This window comes from Chelonoidis abingdonii, chromosome 1 (assembly GCF_003597395.2).
Source record: "Chelonoidis abingdonii isolate Lonesome George chromosome 1, CheloAbing_2.0, whole genome shotgun sequence".
Lineage (NCBI taxonomy): Eukaryota > Metazoa > Chordata > Testudines > Testudinidae > Chelonoidis > Chelonoidis abingdonii.
In genome coordinates this window covers 67,592,387-67,607,566 of record NC_133769.1, presented here as the reverse complement: position 1 = coordinate 67,607,566, position 15,180 = coordinate 67,592,387, and the positions used below count along the sequence as shown (strand labels likewise).

Sequence of the window (15,180 nt, the reverse complement as noted above, 5' to 3'; positions counted from 1 at the left end):
TTCTGAAAACTTCAGGGCCAGAGAGATTGCGGACATTTTGCAATGAATTCCAAGAGGAGCAATGATATCGATTAAGGAGCTGGAGGATTGATATATTGGGAAAGATTAAAAGTCACTTTTACATTTTTGTGAAGGAGGTGGGAGCTGCCTATAATATTTTATGTGTATTACATGTCCACCTGTTTGATTATGATATTATTTGGTATAGTATTACAGGACAGTAATTCAGACACGAGTTAGACTGCAGGTAGACAGGAAAGTGGACAAACACTTCTGATAGCCCACTATTTATCAAGTCCTAAAACTTGGACAGAGGTGCACTCTGAGGGACAGTCCAGTATGCCAGCTTGCTTACTCCTGCTATATCCTGAAGCCAAGTCAAAAGTAAAAGGTCAGTCCTACTTTCTAAAGACACAGAAGTAAGAGATTAAATAAGCTAATAAAAATATTTCCTTTTATCTCCATTCCAGTGCCAGATTAATGTTAGCTGCAGAAAATCATATGTTTTGCAGTCTACTTTTAAATGTCTCTAGTGACAGAGTCTCCATTGCTTGCCTTGGGAGTCTATTCTACAGGGTATAGCAAGTTGGCAAGTACTTCCTTTAGTCAGCCTACATTTTCTTTTCTTTTTAAAATGCCATCCTCTGTTACTCCCAGCCCTATCCCCTGCCTCTGTGAAAACCTTAACAAACAAAACTACCTCTTGGCTGTTTATTCCTCCAGCATACATGTAGATTGTTATATTACCATTTCATGCCCATGTTGCTGTTCAAACACAAATATATATAGTTTAAATGAGCCATAAAAGAAAGGGGATAGAGAATTTTTTCTTAAATAGTAGAGTGATGAGATAGCAGGTGTAAAAAATCAGGACAGAGGGTCGGGGGTAATAGGTGCCTATATAAGCCCCCAAAATCGGGACTGTCCCTATAAAATCAGGACATCTGGTCACCCTATTAAATAGTTGCCTTTGTACTTAATTCCACTGTGACAATCATTCTCTCAACTGGCATATATTATATATTTTCCATTCATTTTATTTATTCATTTTCAAAACTGACTTCTGTTTTCCTTGGCATGCTGTGTAAACGGTACCTTCTCTCTTTCTCTTTTCTCTCTTTTCTCTCTCTCTCTCCCCCTCAAAAGTGAATATGCTTGTTCTGCTTTGTTGTGCACATAGGGAAACCAGGGTTGACTAGTTCTCCAGCACGTACTGCTAAAAAGATGATTATCCATATACAGCTATTTAGGGAAAATTCAATAGGTTTTAAAAGAGCCTTGTGGCAGTTTCAATCACCACTTCTACTTTTTAAGTTCTAGGCAGCTGACCTGCAGGAAAAGCTCTATCAGATATCCGAGGAAGCACAGAGGCCATCAGAATATACGGAACCATTATATCCACCAGTACAGTAGACATTTCCTTCAGTGTCTGTACAGATCAAATATCCAGGAAACATTCTACTATCACATTTTAACTGCAGGAGAGTAGATGTAGTAATAGATTACAAGAAAGTAAGATTATAGCAAACAATACAATCACAAAAAGGCTTTATCAGGATGAGATGTTACCACACTACAAACCTGTTATTCCCCCCGCCCCCCATAAGTCATGAACAAAGACCATGGGTGCTCAGTCTCAGCAGGTCATTAAAAACCCAGCTGTAGGGGATCTAAGGTACAGCTGTAGGGCGAGGGAATAGGTAAAGCAAGAGGAGGCCAAAGGCAATATTAAGGTTATTCAAATAGAAACATTTATGAAAGAAAACAATAGAGTAGCAAAGGTAAGTGCCTACTAGAGTGGGAGAAAGGGGGGCAAAGGAGAGGACTGCTCGTCTCTCTCTACTCTATTGTTAGGGTTATTATGGTGTCACAGTATTGATTCTGTAGTTAAGAGGTTACAGACTTGCCAGCATTCGAAAAAATGTCTAGGGACTTTTTTTTTGACAAAAGCTTATGTTTAGGGGATTGCTAGCCACCAATGCCAAATGTTTTTTCTGTGGGTTTTAATTAGTATATAAAAATATCTTCGTTATCACACAGGATATAGTTTTCAGGTTATGCTTAAAAGGCTGCTGCACACATACTGTGATGTTGTATCAGTATTCAGTGTTTTGTCAAAACAATGCAACATGGCTGCTCTCTATGCATGTGTTTTGCAAAACAAAATTGCAGCCAAAATACATTGTGATGGGAGGGCCAGAAAGATCTGGCATTTGGATAAGCATCCTACAGTTAGGAATCTAACTGGAAATGATGGGATGAAGTTTAGCAAAGGAAATTTAGGTTGAATATCAGGAAAAGCTTCCTGTCAGTGTGAGCTATTTCACTGAGGAATTTTCTTGTAAAAGGTAGTGGTGGAAGGAAGCTCCATCATTTGGGACTAGACTGGCCACAGCAGTATAAAATGCACTATGTAGCACAATCACGCATTGGTAAAGAGATGGAGTCGGTGATATAAGAAGTAATTTCCATCCCTAACTACTGCGAGTTCTCCCATTTCTAGCAGATGTGAATAAACTCCATGTACTTCATTTTTGTGTTCTGCACCGTACATCATGGCAGCTCAAGCCACTGTTGTAGTACCCCACTTTACAACCTAAAATGAGGGTTAGCTTATTTAATGATTCAGTAATTATTCTATTTTATGTCATTGGGTTTAAGCTTCTAGCAAACATTTGACATTTTTACAAACGTAGAAAAATAAATATTTTTAGGATTTGAAGTAATCTCTGCTTGGTAGATTTAAAAATGTGTTATTGTAATAGGATTTCTTCTTTATTAGAGAATTCATTGAAGGAGAGTTTCACTGTATGCCAGCAGTTCCAGAGGTAACTTTACAATATCCAGTTGCCTTTTTACAGACAATCTTAAAACGATATACATCTCCCATAGCGAAAGAACTGTATGAGAGCTCAGCACCTTTTGAGAATTAGGCCATTTCTATTCAGGTGCCTAAATATTGATTATGGAGCTTAATTTTAGGCACTTACATTTTTAGTGACTTTTATCTTTAGCCTACTTTTAGACAGTAAAATTCATTGGGTATTTTAGATATCAGTAGGAAGTTTAAGATACGTAATTTAGAGTGCTGTAGCTTCCATTAGTTTAAGACAGGGGTAGGCAATCTATGGCACGGGTGCCGAAGGTGGCACGTGAGCAGATTTTCAGTGGCACTCACACTGCCTGGGTCCTGGCCACCGATCCGGGGGGCTCTGCATTTTAATTTATTTTTAAATGAAGCTTCTTAAACATTTTTAAAGCCTTATTTACTTTACATACAACAATAGTTTAGTTATATATTATAGACTTATAGAAAGAGACCTTCTAAAAATGTTAAAATATATTACTGGCATGTGAAACCTTAAATCAGAGTGAATAAATGAAGGCTCGGCACACCACTTCTGAAAGGTTGCCGACCCCAGTTTAAGATTATCATTGGAATGGTTCTGTACTAAAGAACCAGACAATTCAGAACTCAGAGAATAGAATAAAGACTTATTCAAATTTATTTCACCTTATGTACGTCTTAGAGCGCTAATGGTTATTTGCTGGGTTCTCGTACTGTTTGAGAATGATGTCTGCAGATACAGCATGTGACAGTTGGCTAAGTGTAGGAGGAGAAATAATATATCCAGGATTTTTAAAACTCTCTTCCTCCTGTTTCTCCCAATATACACACACCCCAAAACTTACAAATAAGTTGAAAATAGAAGGCCTTAAGTGTTCTTAATGATGATTTCTAGAGGTAAGGGTGAGAATCACAGAGTACAACAAAAAGTGAATAAAAATCATTACATTCATATTTGTGCTATTTAGAGGTACAGTTCGTTCATGACCACTCCAGCACTTAAAGTTTTGAATTAAAAGCTCTTTGGGTAAAATTTTAAAAATTGCATAAGTCCCATTTTTCAGAAGTGACTTAGGCACTTAGGAGCTGAAGTCTCATTGAATGTCAGTGCCACTTGAGCCACTTTTGAAAAATGGGACTTTGGTGCTTATGTAACTTTTACCCCTTTGCACCACTGGATGTAAAATGGCAGATCATTTTTTTATGGTTAAACTTTGCATGACAAGTCTGAAAAAAGATAATATATGTGTGTAGTAGATTGTTGACATTGTGTTGTTCTGTTAAACCTGTACATTCAGACAGTGTTCATTTACTCAACGTTGAAAACATTTGGCCAGTACTGCCTCTGTTTTCTGCTGTTGTAGGCCATCAAACTCTCCAGTACAGATTGAGACATTGTGGTAACCCTGGTCAATCCATAATATTAGTTCTAATCTGGGCTCTTGCATTATTTAAAAGTAAATTTTCCAAAATGTTCTTCATTCCAAGAACAGCCTCCTCCTAAATGTTTTTCTTAATGGCATTATTAGCAGATGTTACTGTGCTGAAAACGTTGATGCCAAGTGTAACATCAAGAATCTGGATAGATTTTCTAAATACACAGTAATTCCTAGAAAATGTCAGGGCTCACAAACTGTTCCCTATTAGATACAGCTGTTTTTCATCCACTCTAAACTATACTTTATATTTAACATGACATAGGGCTTTTAATTTCCAAAGCACGTTGCAAATATTAATTATACAAAGTAGAATTTACTTTCTATATAAGGCCTACTGTTCTTGATTTCATCAGGTTGCTATGTAAAGTGGACCTTTTCAAAGATGTGACATTAGTATCCATGATTTGCACATGAATATTTCTACTTACACTGTGCAGGGTATTGCATAAATGTTCTGAAGTTACTTTAATATGTTGTCATCCAGAATGTCTTCATTTCAACTAGGGATATATGGTTGCCATTGTCTTCAGTAGGATTACTCATAATAGTAGGCCCTATCCTCAGTGGGCCCACTCTTCCTAAGCATCCTCAACCTTTGGGCTTGTAAGAAATAGCACAGTTTCTGTATTGCTGTGAAGGGCTCTAACCACAAGCTATGGATGTAACCGAATCAGTCCTAGCAACCCAGACCTTTAGCATTTAACAGCTGCCACAAATATGATACTCTGCAGAAAATGAGGGTTTTGGTTAAGACTAAAGAACATACTCCCTTCTGGATCTGATGGCTGCAGAGCAGTAACAAACAGTAGAATCACTAACCTAATGTTCGCTAGAGCTGACAGAGCAGAAGGAGTGTCATGTAGAGTGGAGTAAGATCTATGTTATTGCCTTTGTGTTTCTGAATTCGGTTCTTGTTATGAATAATGCCCTTCATTATGAGTTTCAGGAATACTAGAGCTGTCATCCTGTGACTCAGATATATCAGCTCTAGGAATTCCAGAGACAGAAATCTGAGGCATGTTCTCATTAATTTCAGTCGTTTTTGACAAACTAACTTGTTTGGAGAGACTGCAGTTTCAGCAGTTATAGAATTCTTAATAACTCAACACATCATCTTCATCTTCATACTGTGTTTTTAGAAATTACAGCAGGATGAATACTTTTTTGTACAGGCAAATATATGGATAAAGCATGTGTTTCTGTACTGTTCCCATACATACTGCTCCACATAGAACAAGCAGCTACAAATATAGATCACTGCAATTTTCTGGTGGGTGACCAAAATACACTGGGCCAGCTTAAGGTGCAATGGCATAACATTATGCACCAGTGTTGGGGTTATATCTCAAACCCCATAGGCTAACAGAGGCTGAGGTTACATCAGAACTCAGCATGATGAGAACCTTCAGGCACAATTCTGTTGTTAATTACATTCACCGTCCTCTGTTGTGACACATAAATAATGTTATCTTAAGCTGACTGATGTTTTGAATGCCTGGACTGTACTGTGGAGGAGGTATCCTACAATCTTCCTCTTACTCACTGTCTTGTCATTGATCAGTAATTTTTTTTTAAAGGAGGTTGTCAAACTGAGTAGAATAAACACCAAAGATGTCATATAGTACATTCTCTCTCTCTCCCTTTCTTTCTTTCTTTCTTTCTTTCTTTCGGCTAGGTACAGGAGCAGATACTTGAAATGGTGCGGAAGGGAACAAAGAAGCCCCCTATGTATGCATTGTACAGTGATATTTTCATAGTAAGACATTATTACTTATGTAATAGTATTTATTATTTATATTGCAGTAGAATATAGGAGCCCCAGTTACGCATCAGGGCCATGTTGCACTAGGAATAATGTACAAACACAGAACTATATGATGGTCTCTGCCCCAGAGAGCTTATAATTTAATTATAAAACAGCAGATGGATGCTGAGAGAGAGACTGGGGAGCACAAAGAAACAATGAGACAGTATCAATTAGAATGATAGGCAGTGCCTATACAATATGTAGTGGTAGTGGTGGTCACTATAAACTTTGCAACTAGATACTGTGATCTTTACCAAATAGTGCACAGGGAACCAGGAGGATCTCACTAATGTTAATTATGTACAAAATAAATCATTTGTAAAGATTTCAGTGGTGACTGTGATAGTGCTAATTAAGTACTGTATGTGATGTAGTATATGTAATCACTATATTTTACTATTTGCAGCAATTATTTTAGAGAGGACAGGTAAAAGAATGAAGGCCATTCTGCTTACCAGTTTAAGAAGTTCATATGTCCATAATCTGAGAGACTTTTCCTCAAAGATTAGTTTTGCATTCTGGTCAGGAAAGATGTAAATGAAAATGTTCTGGTAACTTGCTCAATATTGTGTGCAAGCAACTAAAAGAAATATGCAAGTTGTCTGTCTTCATAGCCATGGAAATTGAAACCTGATAGTTAACATGAGAAGCTTTTCCTGTAGTCATTAAGTTAAGGATTCTGCTGGCATAGCAATTACCACAGTACAACACAGTGACTTACTAAAAATTGTTTGTTTACCACAGACTGGGTAATCTCTCAGCCAGAGGAAATTAAAAAAAAAAAACACTGATGCAATGAATGCAGGTCAAGGACTGCTTCTACAAAGCAATGCTAATCCCCCCATAGTAAAAATGAACACCTGCAGTATGGTCTCTCTAGAAATGGGAAAGAGCTAGTGAATTAAGAGGCAAAATTTGAAGCTGTATATATAAAAGTGCTGCAGATAAATGTTTCTGCTGCTCAGTAACAAAACAGTTTAGTGTAACAGAAATTCATTAAAGGATAGGAATATCTCCCTGTGAATGATAAATAATCATTATATATTTACATTCAGGATTATATCTAGTTGATATTTATACTCCTGAATATAATCTAATCTTGATAATGGAATGCCTCCCTGCTGTGCCACGACTCCTCTCCATATAACAAGCCTTGAAATCCATCATCCTTTTACCTAATCTTTAGTTATCAGGTAGGGAGATTATCTGTAGCTATTTACCCCTTAAATTTTTGGGACGTTGGCTAGAGATGCAGTGGCTGAGTGGTTAAGGTGCTCTACTGCAATCCTGAAGGTTCAAGTTTCACTCAATCTCACACTGAAAAGCCACCTCCAGTTTAACCCGCTGCAAAATGGGTACCTGATCGATTTGGTTAGAAAAGTCAAAGCAGTCTGATGTGATGCTGGCTCCAAAGCTCCGTTGTGTGTACCGTTGGCTATGAAACTGATGTGCCTTATCCACATCAGCTATATGAGCCACTGGCTCCAGGAAACTTTGACTAACTGGCCCCTCTTCTCTTCTCTTCATAGTGCAACCATCTGTCCTGCTTCTTCAAGGTCTCTGGCAACACAAAGTACATACTCAAATCTACCTGGGCACCTGTGAGCCCTGCAAACTTCACTTTGAGACCAGGACCCCCTAAAATGCAGTGGGGTACTGGGAAAATCCTGTTCTCACAGGAAATGTTAGTTGATTTACTTAGCTCTTTAGAAATAGGGTTTGAATGTCTACTTGTGAGAACTCCTCTTCCCTTTGTCCCCTCTCCAGTCTGCCTAAAGTGATTAATTTAAAATTAATATTTTAACAAGGCACATCAAGATAGGACTGTTTTGTTCAATGGATGTTTTTTGTCTACAAGTCCCCCTGTTCTGATATTGGTAGTAACCAAACGTCGTCGTCATTCATCAGATTATGTGAAACTACATGGATGATCTCTGTTAATTTCTTAATAGAGAAGTACTGCTGCCTCAATAGTTACTATCACAATTGGCATCTTGTAATAAGAAAGAGCTAAAGATTGCATGGATGGGGTATCTAAACTGCCTGCTATTGGGATAGCCTGGGGAACCTTGTACTGCCAGTAGCTGTGCGTTGCCTTTCCTGTGAATGAGAAAGATCAATCCACTTCTTTCACGAGCACTAACTTCTCTCTCCAGACATGTTTTTCAAAATCCAAGAGGATGTATCCCCTCATACAATAATATTAGCTTTACCAAAACTGTTTTTTTAAGGTGGAAAGATAGGTGGTGCTTCCTCCAAAGTCCAACTTTGTCTTAACAAACATTGGCATGGCTTAAATCCATTTCAGAATCCTGTCTGCCTCTCTCACTGCATTTTATGTTTCTTATTGTCTTTGGCTTCACGTAGGGTACAGTGGAGCAGAGGCTGTGTTATCTTTCTCATTATGATTATATAGTTCCATGGCAATGGGAGTTAATCTTACTGTAGTAGAAGCAATGATATCTTGCAGACCTAATACATTGAGATGCTTTTAATTATTTGCTCCATTCCCTTCCAGGGGCATGGTTGTACAACAACCTTTTACCTTGTTGCTAATGTTCAGAAGCTTTTCTTGTTACTGAGTCTGCCTTACTAAGTGGAATTTATTGTAGAAGATCTGTAGTTTGAAAAAAATGAACTGTTCTTTGTAGTGTCTTTTATCCGAGATCTGGTTTTAAATTATGCTGACCAAACCCTTATCTTATTTGAATAAAAATGAATGGTTTACCTTCTGATATAATTTTCTAATGGAGTCTGAGATTTTACATGTCACAAATACAGTAATCAGTAAAGAGAAAAAAATCTCAAGAGGGTCAGTTAGAAAGAAAAATTGATAGCCAAAAATATGTTTATATTATTAATCTACTGATTTTTGTTGCTTCTCAAGATGTCACTAGATAACTTAGGCTTTGATTCCTTTAGCCATTGATCTGTATTTATGGACAGCTGTATGCATATGCTAAAAACTAATTGGTCCTTTCCAACTTAAAGAGAAAAAAGTATGCAAATAGATATATTTGATAATGCATAAAGAGCTGTTCGAGAACCAGATTAAAGGACCCACAAAGTAGGATCTAATTCCCTTTTATTTTTTCTTTTGATTGAGGAAGTAAAGTAAACACTATCAATACTAGAGCCTAATTAACACATACAGTCCCTACTGAAGTCTTTCTTTGATGGTAATTTGTATTTAAAGATGCACTGTAAGCTATTTTTTCCCCCATTGAGAAGGCTGTTATGGGAGAGCAGTAAGCAGCTCATTTTTACTTGGTTCTACCTTTAATGGATGGCCCATATGCCCTCCTAGCCAATCCCAGTGACTCAGAAGGATCAAGGTCTACACTACAGACCTTTATCTGTATAACTACATTGCTCAGGGATGTGGAAAATCTACACCCTGAACAACATAGTTTACTAACCTTCCCCCTCCCCGCCCCTGTAGACAGTACTAGGTTGACAGGAGAGCTTCTCCCATTGACATGAAGGTCTCCTGTCGGCTTAGTAGCATCTTCACTAAAGCGCTACAGCAGCACAGCTGCATCACTGTGCATGAAGACAAGCCCATTGCCAGTGGGTGCAGTGTCATCCTTTGGGTAGGAAAGTGCTTGGCCAGGCTGAGTCTGGAAATGGTTGGCTGGCACTCTCACAGATCACTGGCCACAACACAAGAGGGGCTTTCTGTGAGCAGAGCCCAAAATCAAAAAGAATGTCTTCTTACAGAGTCTCAAAATGATAGTCATAAAGCTTCTTGCAGCTAATGTGAATGGGAGGCCTCCCACTACTAGAGTCATTAAAGTGAGAGCAAGGGTTCTTAAAGTGAAAAGTCCACATTTCCCAGAGTCCTTTTAAAGTAGAACAGTTAAAGTTTTCCATAGCCAGATACAGATAAAGGCTGCCTGCAATATGAGCTTTACACAGTGCTTTTCTCCTCTGTGACACAGCTGGAGTCTGCCATCTTTGTCCGAGAGAGAGAGTGTTCAAAAATGTTCATTCTTATACTTCCAATGTAACCAGTGACAGCTCTTGTATTCAGAGAGAGTGCACTTTACTCACTGCCCTGTCTAGTATACTAAAGACATTCTATGCGTCCTTGTCACAGAATGGCTGGCCCCAGTAAATGAAGTAGGTCAAGCTCCCTCTGCCAGAGCTGGTGTCCCAATTGGCCAGTTAAGAGGGTGGGGCAGCACCTGTGAGCTATAAAGGCCCAGGAAGAGATCCAGTGAGGGGAAGTGCCTGAAAGAAGTCAGGAAAGAGAGTCCCAGTGCAGACAGGTGAGAGCTGCCTGAGAACAGGGAACTGGAGGAGGTCCTGGAAAAGAAAAGAAAGTGTTCCTGGGGTAAGGCTGAAGGCAAGGAGAGCAGCAAGAGGGGTTTGCTGGCTGGTATCCCCAAGCCAGAAAGGTAGGGGGAGAGGGCTGGAGAGGGATGAAGGTAGGAGGAGCAGTAGGGGGAGTTGTCTGCTGGCTCAAAGCTGGAGAACCAGAGCTGTGGGCCGGAGAGGGCTGAAGGCAGGGAACCAGTGGAGGAGCTTACCCGCTGACTGCTCCAGGGCTTGAGAGCTGTACCCAGAGGAACCATGGGAGTAGAGTTGTACTCCAGTTGGAAAGTCCTGTCCTAATAAAAGGACAGGAGAAGAGTGCACTCGAGTGTCGGGATGTGGTGAGGGACCCTAGGGAGGCACTGGAGTGGAAGGGCTTGGTGAGGGACTGCGGGGCTTGTATGTCGCATAGTATATATACTGTTTGGACTATGCTGGAGGAATTCTCTTTAGTGGGACTTGTTTTGTTATGATTTATATGGATGGGACTTTTGCATTAAATGAACCCCACAAGGGCTATATTTATACTTGGAAAGATTCTTTGGACTATTCCTGGGGACTAAGAAAGAAGGAAACTGTTATGCCACAGCCTTCCTTACAAGGGTGCTCTGGGTGAGGGTGGCTTATAACAATCCTATAGGACTAATAGTGTTCCTGGTATGTTATCAAATTGTTCCTTTTTGTGGGAGAAGTAAATTGCTCGTTAAATCAGAAATTATGTTGAAATATATCACTTACAACATATTTCAAACTGAAAGCTTCGCTGTTTGTTTGTTTGTTTCAGATGAGAGTCCCTATACTAAATCTGCAAACCAGACAAAACCGCCTGAAGGAGCATTGGCTGTGCGGAGACAGAGCATCCCAGGTAGACCAGCTAGTTTAAATTTTAATTGCCCTTACCCCATTTTCCCAACAATACGTTACAAGTTAGAGAAGCCAAATAATTTGTTAGTTTTATCAAGTGGTTTATGGTTTATTATATGGAGCGCTCTAGTGATGCGCTATATTTCGGTTGCCTCACATTTTCATTATAAAAAAAAAATAAATAAAAATCTGCTTTTTACAAGTACTGTAATGCCCCCTTGGTTTGCATGGGCACTTTGACATTCGGGTCAAGGAGGTGCTTTTTGTTGTCCTCTTGAAAAATCTATTCAGACTGTCAGGGCCAGCTCCAGCGTTTTTGCTGCCCCACGTGGAGGGAGGGGAAGGAGGGACTGAGGGCCCCGCTGCTGAATTGCTGCCAAAGAGCTGGATGTGCTGCCCCTTTCTGTTGGCCACCCCAAGCACCTGCTTGCTGTGCTGGTGCCCAGAGCCGGCCCTGCAGATTGTCTAGGTAGGTGGTGAGTTGTGATCACTGCTTCTGATTGGCTAAGAATTGTATATGTCCCATATTATACCATCCCCACCCCAACTATCTTGTTTATCTCACCTATCGATCATGTCTTGTCTTTTAGATTGTAGACTCTATGGGGCAGGGACTGTGATTTTCTGTGTGTTTGTGCAACCCTAGCACGATGAGGCCTCAATTAGGTTGACCCCCCTAGGCGCTACTGCAATATAAATGTTAAATAATGGTAATTGAGCCAAGTTATAAGGTGTTAGAAGCTGACATTTCCCATTAGTCTTTTGTTCAGCAGAGCTTGCTTCAGGCTAACTGCTAAACTCATTCAACATTACATCAGCACTATGCACACACGATGCTGGCATCTCACTGCGGCATGCCACGCAAAGCTGAACCTCCTCTAATGAGACACAGGCAAAATAAATCATGTGGCCACCCCCTGTCCCAACCACAATACCATTTGACCTCCTGGAAGATGCACAGTACTAGATACCAAATACCAGAAATTCAAGTCTCAGTTCTACTGACTAGTGTTACTAAATCTATGACTTCACAGCCTTTATTACTGAGCAAGTCCTGATATTCCACAAAGAGGTTACGCAACCTGGGAATGGAACTCAGAGCTGTAATATGACAGACCCGAGTGCCACTGAGGGCAGGTCTACACTTAAAACACTGCATCAACGCAGCTGCGCCGCTGTAGTGCCTTAGTGAAGATGCTCCTACGCCAACAGGAGAGCTTCTGTCATTGGCTTAGTTAATCCATCTCCCCAAGAGGCAGTAGCTATGTTGATGGGAGAAGCTCTCCTGACAGCATAGCTCTGTCTACCTGGGGGGTTAGAGCAGTATAACTACGTTGTTCAAGGGTGTTGAGTTTTCACCCCCCTGAGCAATGTAGTTATACCAATATAAGTCTGTAGTATAAACCTTGCCTTAGTCACATTGTCTCAGTGGTCTGTGCTGCAGTGCTGAAGGTCCAAGGTTCAAATCCTGATGATGATATGCTGATGGAGGAAAGCACTTCAGTTGTGCATAATAGAATTGGTGTTTTTCTATCTAAAAACATCTTAGACAAACAACTCCCTTCTGCCTCCTTTCATTTAATGAATGTTGTTTAGATTGCAAAGTCAAATTCTCCAAAGTTAGAAAGCTCCAGAATGAAGATTTCTTGTGCTGCCTTTATTCTGTATGTATTATTATACAGTCTTTAATTACATGGTCACATACTAGTTTTTCCAGTCCAATAAAAATCAAGATTCAAGTGCTTCCTGAAGTGAATACAGATCTCTGCTGGTGCCATAGTTGGGTAGTATTTTACATCACGAGTCAATAAAACTCAACTTATTAAGTATTGTGACAAAGTTCCTCCTCTACCTTGGTGGTCCTGCGCTTATTGGCGGATTTGCTCACCTCAGTGGTCTTCCCCTCTGGTGGAACCCGCAGTCTGGGTCAACTCCTCCTGTGTCTGATCAGGACTTGGGAGGTTTGGGGGGAACCCGGGCCCGCCCTCTACTCTGGGTTCCAGCCCAGGGCCCTGTGGATCGCAGCTGCATGACAACTACAACTCCCTGGGCTACTTCCCCCTGGCCTCCTCCAAACCCTTCTTTATCCTCGCCACAGGACCTTCCTCCTGCTGTCTGATAATGCTTGATTGTCTGATAATTCCTCAATCCTCCAGTAGCACACCCTCTCAGTCTCAGCTCCTTGTGCCTCTTGCTCCCAGCTCCTCACACGCTCTCCTTCTCCTCTGGCTCCTCCCTGCCTGACTGGAGTGAGCTCCTTTTTAAAGCCAGGTGCCCTGATTAGCCTGCCTTGATTGGCTGCAGGTGTTCTAATCAAAGTAGCTATCTCCACTGCCTTCTAGAAAGATCTTAATTGGCCCCAGGTGCCTTGATTAACCTGGAGCAACTGCCATTTGGTTACCACGGTCCTAGGGATTTGTTTAGCCTGGGGCTAACTTACCTGTTTCTCAGTACTTTACTGTAGCCATCTGGCCTTGCCCCATCACAGTATCTATTTATTATATTGTATTCTTTTGGAATTTTTTTAAATTGAAATTGTGAGAGGAGGAGAGCATTATTGAAGTTTAAAGTTACGTATGAAACAGCTTGTGCCACATGTCCATCACAGACTTGCATTCAATGTGCCTACTGTATTTGGGAGAAGAACGCACACTTATAAGGCTGTGTTCTGTGTTCCCAATATAATCCTTGTGGAAGAAATGAGAAGAGCCAATGTCTAAAATTTTTGTGCTTGGCACAGATTCTTCCAGTTTCAGCCTTGAATGCAAGTAGCATCTCCGGTTGATGAGGGTGACGGGGGTGCTCTACTTACTGCTGCAATGGCACCTCCTCCTGGCTGTTCTGGGGATTAGCTCCATAATGCTAATCCTGCTCCTGTTGCACACCGTCTCTCTCTGTCTTTCTTGGTCCACAGCTTCTCTCTCACTCCAGCTTCTCTCTCACTCCAGGAGCTGCTCTTCAAGAGCTCTTCAAGAGTATAATCTTTCAAAGTCTCTTCTGTTCAAGGGGCCTCTGGCAGTTCTCACACCCAGTGCCCTGACCCTGTCTCTCCTCCAGTGACCCAGGCACTCTTCTAGTTCACTGCTCCACCAGTGCCACTTCCCCAGTGTCACATAGGGGAACCCAGGCCCACCCTCTACTCAGGTTCCAACCCAGATTCCCTACAACATGCAGCCACGATCTGTTTAGTCCACAACCTTGCTGCTTCCCCCGCATCCCACAAGCTCTCTTCCCACCCTGCTTTCTTGAGTGTATGCCCTTCCCTTAGGGCCAGGACCCCAGGGTCCTATTATTTCCCTTGGTTCCCTCCTTCACACTCTACTAAACAGAGGCTGACTGCAAAATCCTCTGGGCAGCCTTTGCTGCTACCAGATTCCTGGACTTATACTAACTCTGCCTACCTCCTCCTCTTTCACAGGTGAGCTTCCTCGCAATTAGCTCCCCATAGAGCTTATCTCCCTCATTTGCTGCTTAATTCGCTGATTGGGCCCACCTGGCCTAATCCAGCCCTCTCAGTACCAGTATGGGGAGTACACCCCATCACAACGAGCAATTAAGAAAGCTGGGAAAAGGAGGTCCTCATCTTCTGAACAAAGTACTGTTTTCCATCTGCCTATCCATTGGGAAAATAGTCTTCCAGAATCTTTGGTAGAGGAAGTCCCCTTAAATTTTTCTTTGGCTGCTGTCTCTTTGTATAAGAGATAATTTGTTTAAATCTGAAGGTGAATTGACCGTTTCTGCCTTATTTGAGCAATCCCCTTGGCTCTTAAGGTGAAGGCTGACAGGATGCAGAAACAAAAGGTGGTTGTAACATATGTCTCAAGTTTGAATTTGTAGCCAAGCTAAGAATTGTTGCAACAATCAACCTAACTTCAATGCCTAGAAAGATACTGGAACAAATTATT

At 40.9% G+C, this 15,180-nt stretch overlaps 1 protein-coding gene across 14 annotated transcripts in view; it reads left to right on the top strand.

The window, feature by feature from the left end:
- GRIP1 (glutamate receptor interacting protein 1) overlaps positions 1-15,180 on the top strand; it is a 607,764-nt gene that overhangs the window by 388,085 nt on the left and 204,499 nt on the right. For all 14 annotated transcript variants that reach the window (XM_075066240.1, XM_032788840.2, XM_075066258.1 and 11 more), the window contains exon 2: positions 11,196-11,276. In XM_075066240.1, coding sequence (XP_074922341.1) covers positions 11,196-11,276 — 81 coding nt within the window. The remainder of the gene's footprint in view (positions 1-11,195; positions 11,277-15,180) is intronic.